At 37.9% G+C, this 20,891-nt stretch overlaps 1 protein-coding gene across 5 annotated transcripts in view; it reads right to left on the bottom strand.

Annotated features, from left to right (window-relative positions):
• Positions 1 to 20,891, bottom strand: part of LOC106668900 (ankyrin repeat and sterile alpha motif domain-containing protein 1B-like) — a 136,159-nt gene that overhangs the window by 101,561 nt on the left and 13,707 nt on the right. For all 5 annotated transcript variants that reach the window (XM_014398057.2, XM_024227242.1, XM_024227241.1 and 2 more), the window contains exons 2-3: positions 20,504 to 20,584; positions 13,238 to 13,394 (exon numbers count right to left, since the gene is read on the bottom strand). In XM_014398057.2, the coding sequence (XP_014253543.1) occupies positions 13,238 to 13,394; positions 20,504 to 20,584 (238 nt within the window). The remainder of the gene's footprint in view (positions 1 to 13,237; positions 13,395 to 20,503; positions 20,585 to 20,891) is intronic.

Genomic DNA, 20,891 nt, shown 5'->3' with positions numbered 1-20,891 from the left:
CACCATAATTGGCAACCCCTCCCATCAAAGAACTTTTACAACGAACTTTAAATGGGACGAGTAAACGACTGTCGTTCATAAAGAGACCAAGTTAAAATTTGAAACCTATCAAATCCGATGAGTTCTTTGACACTGGGACGAAAATTAAAAATATACATGTTGAAATTAATACCCCCCCCCCAAACGCTACGGGTCCCGTTGGCCTTTCCACTTCATAAACTGCATCGTGTTCAACACTGTCTTAAGATATATTATGATGCTTGCGAATTCTTATAAGAAATTTGATTGTAAAGGCTGAGTGTTTAAGAAAAAATATGATAGGACATACTATTACTAATCTCAAATATCAAGAAATGTTGCACTATATCAAGAAATATTCCTAAAAACGTCTCAAACATAAATCCCCGCAATCGACGCTTTCTGTTGTAAAAGGCACTATACTGTGCAACGGCTACAGAACAAATAAGATATCTAGCAAAGATTTATTGTGTCAGTCTGTGTTTCAAGCTCTTCTTCTTCTTCTTCCTGTACCCCATCGGATAAGGGACGATGGCCATCATGATCGAGTGATTTGGTTGAAGCATTGCCAAAGGCTTTTCAGGCACGAAATTCTTCTCCTACTAGGTCCTCGTCTCCCTTCGATTTTTCTGTTTATAGTAATCTTAAAGAGTTCATTTTTATCCGGGTATAAATAAAAAAGGGTAAATACGCTCGTTTCCATTTTTTTACTGTTATGTTAACTTTTGTTGTTTTATTTATTCTTCAGAGTACGAGAGGCGGCCTCAAGGCCTATTACACCTCGACCTAAATAGATCTATTGTGCTCCTCTGCTAGTTATAACTCACTGGGCCGCTTCAGGCTATTACCCATCCTCCACAGCTTTGCCAGCGGTTCCTTGGTGTAGGATCTTGCTTGTGGTTTTTCTTGTCCTAGTTGCAAGAACCTGCACCTACATAGGCCTTCACAGAAACGTAAAATGTGTTCTGCGGTCTCCCCCTCTTCCTGGTATCTGCACAGTATTTCTTCTGTCTGTACTCCTATCCGGTGCATGTGCTTTCTTAAGTGGCAGTGCCCCTTCAGGAGTCCAACCAGAATCCTGGTTCGGTAGCGGTTGCCTTCCAGGAGTTCTTTTTTAAGTTTTGCCGATGGTCCTGCTATGAACTTCTTCGCGTGCCTCATACTGCGGTATTGTTCCACCAGGATTTGGATTCATTAAGGATCCATTTTAAGATGTATCCTCTTTTGTGGCAGGCTGCTAGAATAAATTATTTATTCTTCTGAGTACCTCCTAGTTGGTGATGTGTTCTGTCCAGCTTATTTTTAGCATCCTTCTATAGGTCCACATCTCGAATTGCACAATCTTTTTCAGAGAGGCTTATTAACTTATAAGGATATTATAAGGAAATTAACTTATGCTTAATCTCAGATCAATTTTGTGACTGGAAGTATCCTTTTTATTTTAGAAAATGCCGTTCTTGTCTCTTCTATCCTAGCGTTTATTCTTTAGAGTGGTCCCATAGGTAGTTCAACTGACAACCTAAATATGTTACCTTTTCGACCCTCTGTAAACTTCTATAATTTTTCTACGTTGACATCATCGCAAGGCTCTTGTAAATCAATGAAACAGAGAAATACCGAATGGGTGAGAGATCCCTACATCTCTGTATTAGGGCTTGTATGCAATACAAGATTTCTTTGGTTCCTAATCCGTTGCGAAATTCAAATTATGATTTGCTGATCTGGTCCTTCCTTATCTTCTTGGGTTGAATTGGGACGAGTCATCCGCTGAAGTGCTAATGAGGAATGGAATCAATTCGATTTGCAAATGCCTTTCTTAGTGAATTAAAACTTCCTAGTCATTCTCCCCACCAAAAAGGTTTCTCTCGAATGAACGGATTTTGCGATGCACCGTCCAAGGGTTATGCTGCGTGTATCTATTCGTACACTAAACAAAAATATCCCACTTTCCCCCTTCTTGCCTCTAAAATAAATTTTCCTATTTTATGTATTTTCTTATAGAAATATTTTATAAAATTTTATGGTCCATACGTCATTAAAAAGCTAAGTTCCTTCTTTCAAATGGTGTTTGACGTTGAAATCCTTTAACCACTTTTTGAATTATAGACGTTTCAATCAGATATCCTGATAACGACTTCTTAAAAATCGGAAAAATTGTAGGGATCAAAAATCGATAAATTTACATTCAAACAAAAATTTAGTTAACCAGGGCCTATTCACAAGAAGTGGCCGTTACCTATATTTTCGAGTGCAGAATCACCAAAAAACGTTTGGTCCAAATCTGTGACACGCCAACCTGGTTGTCCCCTTTAACATTTAATTTGTACAAGACATGCGGTCGTAAAGAAAGGCTCCTACACAATATACTTTGGAACACTTGCTACAATGTAAAATAGTAAGAGTGAAAACTGATTAAGATTACAGGATTAATAAAATTTTTACTACTTTTTACAGATTTTAATAAAATTGTTTTAAAATAACCTACTTTTCAAATACTTTAGTTACGATGGGAAGTAAACTCGAGGAAAAAGTAAAAAAAATGTAGTTAAATATATAAAAAGGCTAAATCGCTTTTTGTGGGAGTTAGTACAATGTAGTACTGATCCCTCGTCCGCGACAGCAAACGGGTAGTTGGACGTTAAACCGTATTGTACGGCAGGAATTATTTCTCTCTTTTTGCAAGCTTAATTAACTTTCGGGCAGATTATCCGCTAATTAAACGCATATAAAATATAACATCGCTTAGAAAATGAGAAAAAACATAAATAATTATACTTATTTTGTTCGCATGTATTTATTACAGCTCATATTAAATAATATCAAAATTATGATTTTTAGTACAGTGGTCAATCAGGCAATAAATTAAAAAATGCAGTTATACTACGTTGTTCAGCACAGATATCAATACACAGATTGTCACTTAAAGCGTAGGTCAGATTGTGGGTGGTATCGGGGTATTAAGATTTGTGCTAGACGTTAACGCTTGTTAAGGCGAGTCGAAAATGATCGGGAAGTTTGTGAACGCTCCTTTTCTTATTTCGATGTTAACATATTAGTTTCTTCACCTTAGTGTCTCACTGACGACTAGTAAAACAAGAAACTGTTGTCAAAGAAAAAACAGTTCTTGAAAATTTGTTATTCTTGATAAATCATTTATTTTCAGTTGTGAAGAAGAGCATTAGTTATGAGCATTAGTTTTTTAAATGCCAAAAGACAGGCAAAACATAGACTAATCAAGGCTTTGATTTGTGTGAAAAATTGTACGATGAAATGGGAGAAGTACTCAATGGTTGCTAAGAAGATAGACCAATTAAGTTACATAAATCGCTGCTCTGCTTAAGTAAAAACAAATATCTGAATGACTAGATAAGGAAATAGAACAACTCCTTCCTGAATCCAGTAATGAACATCCTTTCTGCATAGGATACATAGGTGGATGGAACGTACATACGTAGGTACTTAGTTTATGAATATCCCATGCCTCCACTATGAATGGGGTAGAGGATAGGTCGGAAATTAACAAAAGAAATGTATTGATTGAATTTAGTTAAAGCGTATTAAAAAATAAAAAGACATAGCAACAAATAACCAGCTGTTCAATTCATACCTAAGTCCTAACGTCTATTGGCTGACTACCCTGCTGTTCGATTCGACTTAACATCTACACTGGCCCAACTCCATTATATTGAGCAATCTTAAGTAGCCTATTCTAACAGACCTACATCATTATTTTTCTAGATCTAACACTACTTAACAGGGTTAACAAAAAGATCCTGAATACCCCTACTAATGATGTGCAATTATATTACTTAATTGACACAAAAAAGTAAGGAAAAGTGATGCGAATGATTTTAACGATTCAATTATTGGCTCCCATCGGGTGGGTTTCACCTTTAAGGATATTTACCTAGTTATCCCTCTTTTTTCCCATATTGTTAAGTGGGATCGATAGGAGGATTTGTAAAGTATTCTCTAATTACGGGGTCAGTTGAAGTGGCTAATCGAAGGGTTCAGGTTTGAATGAGACTGTGCCAATTACGAAGAGGACCGCAGGGGTCCACTTGACCCCCTAATTATAAGGCTTACTCACTTATTGCATTAATTACACCGTCCCCAAACCTCATGTTGCTCCCGGTTTTGATGCTGCCCCATTTATCGTACCCCAATAAATAGTGCCTATCTGAACGAAAATTGCCACCAGGCCACCCCTGTTGCGGAGGAAGAACCCTCTGCGATCTGCACAAAGTACTTCTACATAAGCTATCGACCCGTGCCCAGTCTATGATATGACCCCTCTACACTACAAGTGACATATTGCCTGTTTGCCAGTATTGCCTCAAATTTGTTAGCTTGGAGATTCAGTAATGTGGGGGTTGCTAAGAATTTATTGTATCCTTGGGAAAATGGTAGGAGTGAATTAGAGAATAAACAACTTAAACTGGGAATTGAATAAATACAACCTAAGGACTACATTTTATCAAAAGGATCATTAAACGTTAAAAAATAAACAATAATTGTATCTCGTGGTCCCTCCAAATTATTGTACTCAAAGAAACTAATCATTGGTTTACTAAAAATCTTCAAGTTTACGAAGGTGGATCGATTCCTCGATGTTTCTCCCTTAACCTTTAAACATGCTTTACAGCTAAGTTAATTGATGAGTTACTCAAGAATCCTCAATCGGCTCTCTCACACTTCGCATTCAATTTATCTATCATGCACTAAAGCAGCACTGTTTTCTCGAAATAGTGGGATACGAGAACCAAACATTCACGGCCCGTGTTTTCCTACACGCTCTCTATACGGAGCCAAAGTTACATACCATTCTCTCACGTACAGTACTGAGTGCTCGATATTCTTATCTAGCTAAAGTAATTGGCCGAGTACTCAATATTCTTTTAGAGACCCGCTCACAGTACACATTCACACTAATAAACACAATCAACCTCATTATACAATAAAAAGAAACATAAAACGAGATATGATACCATATACACTGACAGGCAAAAAATTCCACCTACTTGTAATACAACTTGATTTGTATACATTTTTATATATTAATAAAAGTTTCACGTTTTTTGGCGGTTAATAGTGGCATCTTTGTCTAAAAAAGTTAAAAAATATAAATTGCTAAAGAAAAAACCACATAAAAATCGCATATTTCCTCGTCTTGCCTTAATTACATCTCGAAGACGCCGACGCTTTATACCAGTCTGGAAATCTCTCTTTGCTGGAGGTTGGCCCATTCTTCACGAAGAGTCCTTTCAAGATCGTGGAGTGTATCAAAAAGTGATGGACGTACTCTTATTCGTATTTTAAGGTTATCCCATAAATGTTCGATGGCGTTCAAGTATGGAGGACGGGCTGGCCAAGCTAAGAACCTGATATTATGCTGTTGAAGATACGTTTGTACTATGCGTACGACATTTGGACGGGCATTATCGTGCATTAGAATAGGATTGTCGCTGATTTCATCGAGGGTAGGCAACGCATGATGTTCCAAAATTTCATCGACATAGCGAGTGGCCGTCAAAGACCCTCCACGAACAACAACCAACTCTGTGCGATTCTCCGTTGAAATTCCTGCCCTCACCATCACTGAGTTACGTTGGAAAGGTTGGCTCTGGGAAAAATTACAAGTTTCGTACCTTTCATTTCGCAGTTCTCGAGCAAATGCGGGCCGTGCAACTCTATGTGTTCTGGTCAATTCTGGTCCTCTTACGGGGCGAAATGCCATCAGTCTATACTGATTTAATCTTCTTTAAGCAGTGCGTTCGGAAATTTGAACACCTCGAGCTTCCTGGAGCTGAGAAATCGCTCGAACAACAATAAGTGCCGGTTTCGCAAAATTTTGAAAGTCAAAATACGGTCATCTAGTCGTTCTGTTACCCTAGGGCGTCCAGAACAGGGCCTTTTGTGATAGGACCCAGTTTCTCGAAAACGTCTCGCAGGGTTTTGTAGGGAACTCCGATGGCAATAGCCGCATACCTGATGGAACGTCCATCTTCAATAAGTGCCACACCACGCGCAACATCCTCAGCACTAAAGGGCATTTTTAAATTTAAAAACTGAAACAAAGATGAAGTCTAAACAGTTTAATGCTTCATAATTCAAATGAACTAAATAAACATTATAAATTCCGTAAAAAGTAAACATTGAAAAATCGTTTAACCTTGTTTTGGATTAAGGATTAAGTGTGCTTACGTCTAATTGATATTCCCAATTTAAAACATAGCATAAACAAATATTTATTGGTAAAAACAATGAGACAAATTAAGGGCAGAATTTTCTTTTATCGAGAAAATGAAAAATTCAATTGGGTGGAATTTTTTTGCCTGTCGGTGTATTTTGACATTTTTTGATACTTATTAATAAGCATATCTAACTGTCTTTGTAACCAGGAAAACTAGATTTAGCAATGAATTTTCGTATTGTGAAATTTGTTTATGAGGTCTGCGAGGCTAGATTTACGTGGTACTCCGTCAATGTCTAGACCTCTTCTTTACGCGAAAGTCTTTTTACCATTTCCTAAAGCTTTCTTAAGAACTCTCGTGTATATCCTTCAGTCCCAGATTTTTCCACTCCTGGGAGTAGGAATCCTGCATAGGCCTTCGCACAGAGGACATGTTGCGTTGTTTCTTCTTTCCCTGGATGGAGGTCCGAAGTCGTCGAATGTAATGTACAATATGCTGCAAGTGCCTTTAATCAGTTCTCTAGGAATATAAGTGACGATAGTTTGTCATCATGTTTTCTTTCATCTTCTTTCCCTGGAAATATTTGCACATAATTTTTCTGTCGCTCCGTTTCTATACATATGCAGTTCAGAAGTTCAATCATTCAGTTCTTTCAGACAAATCCTAGGCCTAGCAGTTCTACCGTTATTTTCTGCAATGATCCTTTAATGAATTTGTTCACCTGCTACGGTCTGGGGATTCCATTGAACCGAAGACTTCTTCTGAACCCATTTTCTGATATCTACTTTTGTTGGAATTGGTATACTGAAAGAGGGTGTCGAGCGATAGGTATCTTCATCGAACTTTCCCATTCCTGCCCCGCTGACCTGTATGCCCTGGTACTCAAACAAATGAGATTTTATTGTTTTTTCTAATGTATGATAAAGCCATAATGCAATCCCAAACTAACTCCGGCGGTCTGCGAGCTGGTAAATCCGTAACTCTCTCGTTTCCGATCATTGCAGTCTATCAGAAGTGTTGGGAGCTTTTCTCGCCAGTGGTGACTAAATTGACTTTATCTGGTTGAAAGTTAAGGTGTTTTAAAATTCTAAAAGAAATGGTAAAAATTCTTTAAGCGCTTTTAGGAGGGAAATAGCAGATTTTTCCCAAGATCTTAGACGTGCTGTCTACTTACTAAAGAAAATTGAGACCAAGTTAGTCGGGGAACTGGCTGGTGGGTAACGGGTGGACATGTTAGGTTATGCCGGTCAGTTTCAGTACCCATGTCCACGTCACAACTGTTTTCAACAGTACTCGGATACAAAAGTGTATAATTAGTATTGTAAACGGCTCGTTTGGCCCAGTCCTGGCAAACTATGCCGGGCCTGATGGTGACTTCACCTCTACATCATCTTTTAACAGCAACCCTTGAACGCCTCTTGTAATATCCCAAACTTGATATAAAATTAAAATTAAATATAAACGATGCTACCGAAATGTAAGCAAAATCAATAAGAAAATGGTAGATGATTTCTTTTTTTACAATCTACAATTAAATTTTTGACAATTACCACGTTTCGTTAAACTTTTCCTTTCCTCTGTTTATAAATAATACATTATATTGAGTTAAATTTTAAATTCGGCTTTTAGCCGCTAGAATTAATTATTTAATATCGAAGGACGAATCGTTTGAAGGGTTTTCAGTAAAAATTAAGAAATGATTGGTCTCGGTCACGAAAACCGGGCTAAAGTGAAGATGCAATGTCAAACCGCACTGCCCACAGAACAAATTGCGGGATGCACATGAGCCTTGAAAGTAAAGAAATTAGACCATACTTCCAATCGAGCCACATACCAAATTCCTTTTTATTTATTAAACAGGAAGTCAATGCCAAAATATAAGCTCACAAATAATATATTTTTATTCTATTTTACTGATCTTTTTCAATACTTTGTTACTAATGACTTAGTTTTCTACATCAGGTTTGAAAAGGAATGAGTTACGAGATAAAACAATAGGGGTATTCACGATGTTTGGAAGATGTTAACTCGTGTTAACTAGAATAGAGATGTCCAGTAAGATCGTGAACACACCCTTCTTTTCTTACCATGTTAAACGTTAAATTTTCCGCAATGCTGCGCGTGGCGACAGGTAGAACCAAAAATAAAGCTATAATAGTCCTTGAAGACTTGTTTGTTTTGTGTTAAATTGGAATAGGAAAATTACTCAACTCTTTCATTCAAAATGCTATCAATGCAGTCGAAAAGTAATAACAAATGAAACACTTCAATTCATACCGACGTAACTTCTAGCCTAACGTTTAACAGCCTACAACTTTATAGGATTAGGGGATGTATGAATGAGAGTATAGGGACAGGTCAGAAATTAACAAAAGAAATGTATTAGTATGATTTAATTGATGCGTATTTAAGAATGAAAATACGTGTACACAAAAAGCAGCTGTTATATTCATGGCTGCCATGTTGGTTAGCTACGCCCTAAAGGCTAGCAATGTGACTACATGTAACATCGGCCCTGACCTGGTAGATCGAGCAATGTTAACAAACCATTGTTACTAGTCTACGTCATCATTTTTCTCGATCTAACACGATCTAACAGAGTTAACAGGGTTAACACCAAGATCGTGAATACCCCTAATATCAGAAAAAGCTTTTTTAGATGTATGTTTATGGAAGAAGTTCAAGCTCTAAAATACTGGTATTCTAAATAATAATAATAATCTTTAACTTGCTCACAGACTATAATAAAAACATAGGTCCGGGTATTCATTCAACACGACCGGACAAACATCCGTCAGAACAAACAACAATTGAACAAATTTGATAAACTTAGTCAATTAACGGCAGTACGTCGTTTAATAATCTATCTAGGACATAAACAAAACTATATGTCACCTTACCTTATTTCTTTGGTTAAAATTATGTTTTGGTGTTTACCCGGGCTAGCTCATCTACATCAAGTGTCATAACAGTTCAATCATGTCATATTATTAAGCGCTTCATTTCCGACGTGCAAGCAGGGAAACACTAACTTCTTAGAGTTTCTGCTCAAGCTCATTCATTTCAGCGGGATCCAGATACTATTCTAACTAATTTGAAGTGTCTGGAAAGTTTCGTATGTGGAAATTTCCAAGGTACTGTTAATGATCCTTCTTTCGTTAAGTCGGTAACAAGTAACAATGAAAAAGAACGAGCATATATAAACAATTAAAAAACCCGCAATCGGGCTACATGCAGTACTACTCCAACGATACTACATTGCTTCCTATTTAATTAATAATAGTGTCTCTATCACTGTCACTTCAAGGAGATCCCGCTGAGGCCGCCTCTTTATGCGAAGAGGAAGGATTGAGGGAATCGTCGGGATGAGAGTTTCTGGATTTGAAGATGATTTATGGGGGTTGGGAGGGGTTTATGAAGTGAGGATATGAGTATGATACAAAGAAGCATCTAGGAAGAAGATTATCGATTAGGGAATTTGGATGCGACGGATGTTGGAATGTTTGACTGAAACCCACACATCTAATCCGTAAATCCATGTAAAATCCTAGGTACCGCACCTTGTCTGCAGTTGTGAGGGAGATATTATTGAAATAAACTGGAGAAGCGATCTTTTTGCGGAGGGTGTTGATGGAGATTTCAAGTGGAAACAACAGGATCAGAGTTACGTGAGAAGCTGTAAAGTATGAAAACGACGGGGTGTGGTTTGAGGATAGGAGCTGTGTACTGGCAAAGTGAGGGTGAACAGAATGCCACCCTGAGCAATTCCGACGTATTAGAATACCACTTGAAAATATCGGATATTGAGGTAGCTGTGAAGTATGAGATGGTATGTGGACGGAATGCGCTGGACCAGGTGCCAAACTCGATCAAAAGCTAGGCTACATCAAGAAAGCCCCCAAAATAGTAATTTCCCTACTCAAGATGAACAGTTAAGCAGTAGAGTTCCTCACTGAAGATAGCGCAATGCTGAAACGCGATTGAATAACTCAAACAAAAAAACCCGCGAGTGGAGACTGACCCAGTAAGTAGCCGTGTGCCAAGTAGTTCAACATGAGAGAACGATAGTAGATAGCAGAACTACTGACTGGGCACTGCAGCTAGCAGTCTATGGAGTCAAATGTATAGAGCCAGGAAAAAACCAAAAGCGGAACATATCCTCTGTTGGTGCGAGGACTTACTGCAAGCTGAGAACCCTACTCCCAGTAGAGGAAAAACCCAGGCCTGAAGGTATACATACAGGAGCCCTTGACAAAGCTTTGGGATCTTACAAGAAGTCTTAGGGTTAACGAAGAGCTCTATATAAGAATGAAGACTGCACAGTAAACCAATACTGGTCGCGGTGCGTAAAGTCCTAAACCCGACTCCTCGTAACTTAACCTCTAATTATAGGAGCTTTTGTAAAAACATTTTCGAAAATAGGTACAGCCTTAATGCAGACTATGAGAGGTCCTATATGAAGTAGTACACTGCATTCTTTTCCTTGGATACAAGTGTTTCCTTGTGCAAAGAAAAGTAAGTTTTGGCCAAAAAGACAGTTTAGCCCTGATGAGTAAATACTAAAAAAAAAATAATAATGAAAGTTGGTTGCGACGTATTTTTTGCCTGTAAAGTTTCTCCAATATCTCATTCAGGATTTAAATTTCAATTGATTTCTTCACATACTGGCGGAGCGCACTGCCCAAAAGGGTTCAAAAAATTTTCTTCTAGGAACGAGGGGATTGAAGATAAATAAATAACGGTCAAATTATCTAACTTCATTCGTGTCAGGAGCTTACCAAAGTGTTTAACGTAAACTATGAAACCATTCGCTCTAGCTTACATCGACATGAGAAGACGTGGAAGCTGAGCAAATGAGTTCCTAATAAATTGACCGACTTTAGGCTTTAAACATTTGCCTTTCAATGCTTTCGTGGCACAAAATAGTGACCGGATTGTCACATGCGACAAAAAGTGGATCCTGTACAGTAAAACTAGAGGGTCGTACTACTGACTGTCCCCAAATGACCCTGCCTGTCCCAGTGAAGCGAAAATCGAATATGCATCAACAAAAGGTGATGTTGCGAGTTTGGTGGACTACTGTTTTTAAAAAATTTTAACCACTTTGGGGCAGGGTACTCAGTTATTGTTTCATCACCAAACGCAGTGCAGGTCTCACTAGCTGCCTCGGCCGCCCTAGTACCGAGCTAAAATTCAAACAATAAGTACACACGAGTTATGGGTTTTTCACCACAAAAAACAAAATTTTTATAATTGACGGTGAACTGTTCGACAGTTTTAGGTTGTGAATTGACGCATTATCCTGTTGGTATTACGTAATGGAAACACGTAATCCACCTATGTAAATAGAAAAGTTTGATCAACTCTATTAAAACAATAACAACGAAAAATAGCACAAACCTTTCCTGTTACCTCGTACATGTAAAGGACAAAAATATATATGTAATAGTAGTAAATATAATCTTATTACTCTTATTACTCAAGTACTAATGTTTTTCATTTGTTCAACAAACGTTCATTTAATTTCATTAGTGGTTTAATTCCCTCTAGAGTAGATAGTAGTCCATTAGCTTAGCTATGGCAACAGTATCCATTTAATAGAATAGACCGGGCAGTACTCAATTAGTAGCTTTTTTAAAAAAGACATTGCAAAAGTTAATTTCCAAAATGTGTTTTATAAGCACATCAACTGTAATATTTTTTAGTAAAGATTTTAAAAATAGACAATAAACTTCACTAGGTACAATAAGTCGCTTTTATCCTGAAAAAGAATGAAAAACTACCCAAGTAGATTCCTTGTTGGTAGTGATAGCTTGGAATATAGTAAATGATTATGAGAAGAGACTATGAAGTGGGGGTTTATGTTTCCTAGTTACTTAGTTTAGTCTGTCGATTCGATCCTACTTTTAAGGAGTACCTAAACATTGACTGTCATTGCTTCAATTCCATTCCCTGGGTTTTCTTTGTATCTCAGGTTATGTCTCCATCGAGCGGTTGCTTCGCATTCGAAGATGGTATAGATTGGTGTTTCTTCCTCCTCATTGCATAACCTACATATGGGGGTCATCATTGTATGTACCCATATTGTGCAGATATTTCCCAGATGCCAATGACATATAATCACCTCTAAGTCTCTTGAACGGTACCAGTAAGTTTATATATATGGTCTTGCACATTCTTCTCTTGCAAGTGTGTTTTTTGTCCACTTTTTTAGTTACCCAAAATTTCCTTTTGTCCTAGTACCAAATACATCATGAAGTTGTTGTGGGAGATTTTGGACGCATTGATAGACTAATTTTAATTAGATTTTTATTTGCTTTAATAGTTGCGATTTTTTGCCAGTGTAACTTCTTGTAAGATTTTCTAAGGCACATTGATGGGTGTATTGCAGCTTAAAAGACTGAAGTGTACTTCCCTAATGAGCTTGATTTGGCCCATGTTTTGTTTGTAAAAAAACACCTGATCTGGTTATATCGTTTGTTTTGAAGCCATCTATATACCATAACATTGTATCTGATGTTCTCCTTAATTCTTTATCTCCTTTGTGGTCTGTTGAGACTTTATAGGATGTTGTAAAGAATGTTTCCGGCATCACGTAGTCAGTTCACATTTCTAAAAATGGGTGTCTGTTTTTATTTATTATTGATATATGCCCGAAGTGTTTAGAACCCATCCAAATTGTTTGTTCCAGGAGCCTAAATGAGCTATTCCTTGCTTCTCTTTGTATAAATATTTCCAATGGAGATAAGTTTAACAGAGTTTCTAGTGCAATTGAGGGAGTTGCAATACAGTAAACAGTCACAGTTTATACACAGATTGCACCAAGTGCCACCCAAAATCGATATAAGGTGGACAGGACGAAAAAAAGATACAAACGATTCGTCTTTGTATGCCTCATTAAGCAAGTAATTAAATTTCTTCACTAAAAATCATATCTTACTAACTGGCACTGAGTAATCTTTTTTTTCCTAACGAAACAACGAAAATCTAATATGTATACATCAATGAAAGCAAATATTACTCACAATTAAGTTGACATTCAACACAGACGGGCCGTGGCACAGAAGGAGACGAACTATGTTGACGTTGCCCGTCCACGCGGCTAGGTGAAGGGGTGAGCATCCTTTATCGTCAACGATATTAGGCGAAGCCTCGTACGTTAGTAGAAGCTCAACTATCTCCCTGAAAACAGACAAAACAACATGAAAATTTCATCATAAATACAATTATCTGTGTGACGGATTTTTTTCAAAGTGTAGTATATTTTTATACATGTGTCTGTACAAGTATGAAACTGGGTGGATCCGATGAATCTTCAAAATGTGAGCTTGTGAAACCTGGGACGGCCGTTCCCCCCCAGCTCGAAGGGGTGGTTACCTCTTGGAGGATCTCGCCTGGAGATGCCGCAGAAGAGGGGTAGATCATTCTCTCGGAATTAACTCGGAATACGCGATAGGGACGGTTGGCTTCTGGGATGGAGCGAGTGTAACCCTAAAGGGGGAGCTCGAGAAGCCCTGGGAACAGCCGGGCCAGGAGGCGGCACAATGTGGGCACCCCTTGGAGTACGGTGTTACTGCACGAGGCCCCAGAAAGGAGGTGTGCCTAGTACCGTTCTTAGCAACTACGAGGTGCCCTTAGTAGGATTCTTGTTCGAAGAAACGACAAGAGACCTAGAGGGCGGAGATTGAACCGAATTTTGGTTGTTGGTCTCTGGAGCGGAGCGGGCGTATCCTGAAAAGGTAAGCTTGTGAGGCTTTGGTGACTGGCGTGACCGCAGCTTGGCGAGGAAGTTGCGTTTTGAAGGATCTCAATGAGATACCAGAGAAGAAGGGTGGATTATTCTCGCCGAGTTTTAAATGTGGTAACATCGGACGAGTAGGTGGGATGTGCTACGACTACGCACGCCTACCTAGTCCCTCGAGATGTGTTAAGGGAGTTGTTGGCTTGAGAGATGGCCGCGAACGGCGGGTGCTGCATTAGAGACACACGCAGGTTAGGGTACCAGACCCTATCTAAATATATATATATATTTATTTATTTATTTATTTATACCGCCCGGGATGGTGCATGCCGTGGACGGTAGTACTTGCGTATGACCTCCGAATTACCTCCCGCCCTCGTGGAATCGGATGGATCGGATTGCCGACAGCGTATAGCCAGCGAGGAACTGTGACTACGCTGCCGGGGTCCCTCGAATGCGTGAGGAATGGTGACCGGAGGCGGATGCTTGTGGTCGATTGGGCTGCCTTTACCGTAGGCATAGTCTCCTCTAGGGGGTGGTTAGAGATTCCACTAAAATCGAAAGCGCGCCCGGAGGGAGTGCGTGGGAGACTTGGCCGAAGCATTTCGACCACATTTTGGGTATCTATTGGGTTGTCCGGAAAATAATGCAGGATTTTGGTATTAAACAAAAAAAAAGAAACTAGTTACTTTAAAGCAATGTTCTTTAATCAAAATAATTTCCCATACTCTCAATACATTTCTCCCAACGTGTTGGTAACTTATTAATTCCGTCTGAGTAGAATTCAGAATTTTTAGAATTGATAAAGTCAATAAATGCATTTTCCAGTTCCGTTTGATTTTTGAATATTATGTGTTGTAAGTAGTGGTCCAGGTGTCTAAAAAAATGGTAGTCAGTAGGCGAGAGGTCCGGAGAGTAGGGTGGGTGAGGCAAAGTTTCATAGCCAAGCTCCAATAATTTTTGTGACGTTACACGTGACACATGTGGTCGAGCGTTGTCATGCAACAAAATGGGCCCTTTCCGATTGACCAAAGAGGGCTTCATTACTGCCAATTTCTGATGCATGGTATTAATTTGGTTACAGTATGATTCAGCATTGATGGTTTCGCCAGGATTTAAGAAGCTGTAGTGTATTAAACCAAATGAAGCCCACCATACCGTAACCATTACCTTTTTTTGATGAGTTGGGGGCTTTGGAAAATGTGGTCAGCGACGGTCGTTTTACTGACTTTGAGTTGCTCTGCAAGTTCTCGAACAGTTGTTTTGGGGTTTTCTTCCACCACTGATCGCAGAACATCATCATTAAGAGAGGAAGGCCTTCCACGACCTTCTTCATCTTCAAGGCTGAAATCTCCCTCCCGAAATTTTTTAAACCACCTTTGCACAGTGCACTCATTAACACAACCCTCGCCCCAGACTTGGTTAATGTTTCTAGCCGTTTGGGCTCCGCTTCGGCCGAGTTTAAACTCGTAAAAGAAAATCGTACGAAATTCTCGCTTTGACATTATAAGGATGACTGAATTATTTCCAAGTAGCGGAATGCTACAGAGGTAAACAAACAATATCATTTGGAAGAGGATTAATAAGTGTTGACATTCGTACAAATGAGTAATCCTGTAAACGTAAACAGAATATTTTATATAGATTTTTTTTAATGAAAACTTAAAATCCTGCATTATTTTCCGGACAACCCAATATTTACGCGCGGCACTGGTTAAGTGCACAACGTTAACCCACCCCCTCGGAAGGGGCAAGCAGGAGAAGACAGCATTTCTGTCGATTAGTCTGTGGATTTGCGGGCTTCTACACCGAACCTCACGGAAGAAGCAGATTTTCCTGCGCGGAGTTGAGTCGCTCCCAACTTGAAAATCTAAACATGTGATAAGGCCTAACGGCTAGGTGCTCACGCAAAAGAACCTCAATGTTAAAAGACATTGCATCCCCAGTGGGAAACGAATGTTGGATGCCAAAAAGATAGGCATAATTTAATGCTATTAAATGATAAAAGGCGTAAAACTAAACGGTACTGGAGAAGAAATTTATTTTCCAGTGGAATTCAAGTTGCTTTTAATCTCCTCGAAAAAATTAAAATTATTAGATTCCGTGGGTTTCAGAATTTAGTAAGAATGAGCTCTGGTGAATACTAAATCCTTCTGGGCACGGTTGGACAAAAGATTTTAAAAAACAACACCATGATTAGGAGGCCCATGACGGGACAATAAACTGAGCCAAATTCCGGAGCATGTAAAGATTAGACATGTTGCGTAACATTGTATCAGTTCCGTTTTCGATGGGGAACTTTTGTATCGCGACAGTAGCGTGAGAGGAAAAGATGTCCCGGAGCACGCCATTTCTTGTCGCGAAACACATGTTCCGCAACAAATGTCACAAGGTAGACAGATCTGGCGGGTTTCCTACTAACTCCTTATACAAAGCCAATGTAAGTCCCTTCAATTACGTGGCATACATCGTGCAACCTTTCTTCACAAGCCGACCATACTCGGGCTTTAGCTCAAAAGTAAGAGTCTATGTGTCAACCCCGCTCGTCAGGTAAATATGATCCCTTCGTCTTTTGTTAAGATTTCCCTAAGACTATATATCGACCGAGCTATGCATAGTGAGAGATTCTAAAACCGATCCTGTACACTCACGTTGATATCTCCTTTTAATTATGTTTCTATTGCATTTTTGGCGACAAAGGTTGGGAACGCGATGACCAGTTTCTAAAGTTGGGATGTACCTATTATTAGCCGCATCGTCCGCCTTTTTGTTGCTTTCCAGACCTATGCGTGCAGGGAACCAGACCCCAAATAGTCTGACAACTGCGTATTTCAGCAGCCCGCCTATTTCGTTGGTTTGTAACTAGATTTACGTAAGAAAGCTTTTAGGGAAATCATTTCTATGCATGCAGGATTCGGCCCAAAAGTAGGCTAGATACACATACAGATTTTCGAGTCTCAGTTTCGTGTTACTAGAGAGTGCGCATGTCTTGGGTTAGAATTAGGTTTGGTTAGGTTACGTTGATGTTATAATTGGTTGGTAGGGTTAGTATTATACTGTTAATAAATGTTTTCCTTTCTGGACATACAGAATTTAAAAAACTAACTGTTAGCCAAAAAATTAATACTTCTCCTATATTTATATTTTTTCTAAATAATATATTTCACGAGGGCAAATATAAAGAGTTTAAATATGTATGGCAATAATAATTATGTTCAAGATAATATAAAAGGGTAAAATAAAAGGAAGCATGCAAACAAACTTAAAAATCAAAAAAGAAAAGAGCATCAAAGAAGACAAAATATAATTATTTCATTACCAGGTGGGTACAGAGGAGTTAAGAGTTAGTTTTAAAAGGGTTAAGTTTAGAGTTAGGTTACATATTCATAGTTCAATGACGTGAAGCGGAGAATATTTCTATATAAAGGGGCTTATGCCGGACATTATCGTCGAAGTACCCGCGGACGAGGGATCAAATCATTTTACAATAAATTTTTACATTATTATCAATTAAAATTCCATAGGCTGGTGTGGGGATTCAAATCCAGAACCGTCACGGGGCCCAGAAGGGCGAGTTTTTATTTATTTATTTTTGCATATATTTCTACACATTTGAATTTTACAGACTTGACTACAATTTCAAAAAAACCTGGAGCCTAAATGTATGTATTCTGTTCATTTATAATGACACAGTTGGTTAGAACCGAACTCAAATTCTCCTGCACCGTTCGTAGCATTAACTCGCCTTTTAAATACTTGGTTTTCTTCGGAAAGCGAACCGAAATACTCCTCCTCTCTTAATAGGATACAATTACTTCCAGCTCTATTAAAAATCTATAGCTTTCATTTTATTATTTTTTTTTTTATTACTAAAGAGAAATCTTTTTATTTTAATTCAACAGTTACCATTAGTTTGATTGCGTTCTTCCACAAGTCTTAACTTGCCGCTTCGAGTACTGGTACCTGTTTACGTAACGTAAATCAGTTAAGGGACCTTCAGTCCTATTTAAATTCCATTTGATAGTCATTCCTTAATAGTAGTTCACCCCTTCAGGGCATTTTATACTTGTAATTATTGGGCCTCAAATAAATTGTATGTTTTAACACTGTAATTTCTGCTTTTTCATTCATAACCAACAATTATCCTATTTAAGTACTCCTCCAACGGTTTGCGTTATGAAAGCAGTTTCTCGAATGTGGCGCAAATCTTAAGTATCAGAAATTTGACTTCTCGAGAAAACTGCAGGCCTGGAAAGGTGTTGGAGCGGGAATCAGCAGACGGAAAGTCACACAGTCACGGTGTGTACGAAATAATTCAATTCGATCAGGTCACTTCAGCCGTTCTAGTTAGTGGGATCTAGAGGAGATCCTTTGTGAGAAGCCGCCGCGCGTACTCTGCTTAATTTTAAGCTTCAGTAATATCGGGGTTGAATGTGACATTTGGCATCAGAGCGTGCCATTCTCAAGTCACCGACGTGACAATAAAATAAAAAATAATGATGGTTTGGAACGTTAATGAAACCTCATATAGAATGTATCAATCTTGATGTTTCAGGAAACTACAGAATTCCATTCCAAATTGTGACATAGTTTAAAAAACGTCACGAAAGCGAACTTTGTATTCTGTCTGAATTGGGAAATGGCCCTTAATGCGAAAAATGGTGACAACAGACATTAACGAACAACATCCGCAGGGTAGTAAAACGGGGCAAAAACGGGAAACGCGTTACAAATTGACGTTTTGAGATTATTCCAGAACAGCATGACTTCATTTCTGGACGTTCTATTGCCAGTAAACCTACTTTGCTATCAAAAGTATATTCTATCCTCCTTATCTAATGGCTTTCAAGTTGACCCGGTCCAATAGAATCGTGAATGCCCCCTTCTTTTCTTAGCATGTTAAAAGTTAATTTTTCCACAATGCTGCGCGTGGCGATTGGAAGAACCAAAAATAAAGCTATAACAGTCCTTGAAGGCTTTTTTTTATAATAAGAAAAGAAAATAATCAAATCTTTCATTCAAATGACTATATATGCACTTGAAAAGTACCAATAAATGACACACTTCAATTCGTGCCGACGTAACTTGTATCCTAATGTCTAACAGCCTACATCTTTATAGGATTAGGGGATGTATAATGAGAGTACAGGGACAGGTCAGAAATTACCAAAGAAATATATTGGTCTGATTTAATTAATGCGTATTTAAGAATAAAAATACGTGTAAACAAAAAGCAGCTGTTAAATTCATGGCTTCCATGTTGGTTACCTACGCCCTAACGGATAGCAATGTGACTACATTTTCGATTTAACACCTAAGTTTGGCTCTGGCTAGTTAGATCGAGCAATGTTAACTAGCCGATTCTTACAAGTCTACGTCATGTTTCTCGATTTAACAGGGCCTAACAGAGTTAACAGGGTAAACACAAAGATCGTGAATCCCCAAATTATCAGTGTTAATAAAATGTTAAAAAAGCTTCTGAAATTTGCTATAAGAAACACTCGTAACTTTCATAATCCCGATTCATCACTGACATAGTACAAAACCCTCATTCCTCCTATCCTTGAATTTTGTACTGTTGTATGAAATCCACACTTTTCTTCACATTCTGAATTTTTAAATAAAGTTCAAAATAAATGTATTGCAATCCTTCATTTTCGATTTCCTCTCTTTTCATCTTATTCTCTTTATAATCTTCCAGCACTCGCTGACAGGAGGCATTTTTTGATCTATTACTTCTTTACGATATAATCAATGGGCGACTAAATTGTACTGAAGTCATTTCATGTATCACTTTCAATGTCCCAATTCATGATACCATTCATCTATTTATGTTTAGTGTACCCTTTTGTAAAACAAATTATATATTTTATTCGCCAATAAATAGAATAATGGGAGAAGGAAATATGTAAAATAAGGTATTGATTTTTTTCATCTAAATTTTTATACATTTAAACATAAATTAAAGGCAATAATTTTTAGACTGTTTTGGAATAAATATACTTGTATTATAAAAAATATAAATATTCTATCATATAAATAAAATATTATATATTATTATTTAAAATATATAAATTTAGTTTAATGGTTATTATTATTAATGCTTTGTTCTTGTTATTTTATAAATTTTGTTTATTATCTACAATTTAAATTGTTTATAACATCGTGATTTATGTTCTTTGTAAAAGTATCTTTGATCCGTATGTATACTTAAAGAAATAAATAAAAATTCTGCGTGTAGGAATACTGACTAGATCGCCCTTGAATTGAGCGATTATAATCAATTTTTCACATGTAGCGTTCCAATGAGAAGTTTTAAATACATAATTATTGCGACAAGGTTGGATGTTTAAGGGAATGAGTGATTTCACGAGGTACATTCAAAATACCATATAAACCGTAAATTTAAACAGTTCAACTGCGGATTGCCAAGATGAGTTTGGTGCACTTTGAGCTTGTTCCAAATGCTAGGGTTGTTGACTTCTGAGCTCTAGGACGAAAATAGTTGGACCAAAGATGATTCGTCAAAAAAATATTATAATACACTTACTGGTGGCCGTTGAGTGCAGCGTGATGCAGTGCCGAGTAACCGCTACCGTCTTGCACATTGGCACCTGGTCCTCTTCGCAAACTGTAACATAAAAACGAATTATTCTATATGTGAATCATCGACAATGAAATATTTTTCATTGTAAAAACAAATGTTCTGTGAAAAAAAGAATGTTTGAGAATATTATATTTCCTTTATGCTAGCTTGCATGGATAACCCAGGCGTATCCATTGAATTAATATAGAACTAAAAGTTAAAATAATCCATTAGAGTTCGTGGTCCGATTGACCAAATAACTTTTTTCAATTAATTAATCTTTACATAAGATATTGATTGAGATAAAAAAGTCAGCGACACGAGCGGGATTCGAACCACGATCTTCGGCTAA

Source organism: Cimex lectularius, unplaced genomic scaffold (assembly GCF_000648675.2).
Source record: "Cimex lectularius strain Harlan isolate CLEC.00 unplaced genomic scaffold, Clec_2.1 scaffold224, whole genome shotgun sequence".
Classification (NCBI taxonomy): Eukaryota; Metazoa; Arthropoda; class Insecta; order Hemiptera; family Cimicidae; genus Cimex; species Cimex lectularius.
The sequence above is the reverse complement of the archived record's forward strand: the minus strand, read 5'-3'. Positions and strand labels throughout refer to the sequence as shown.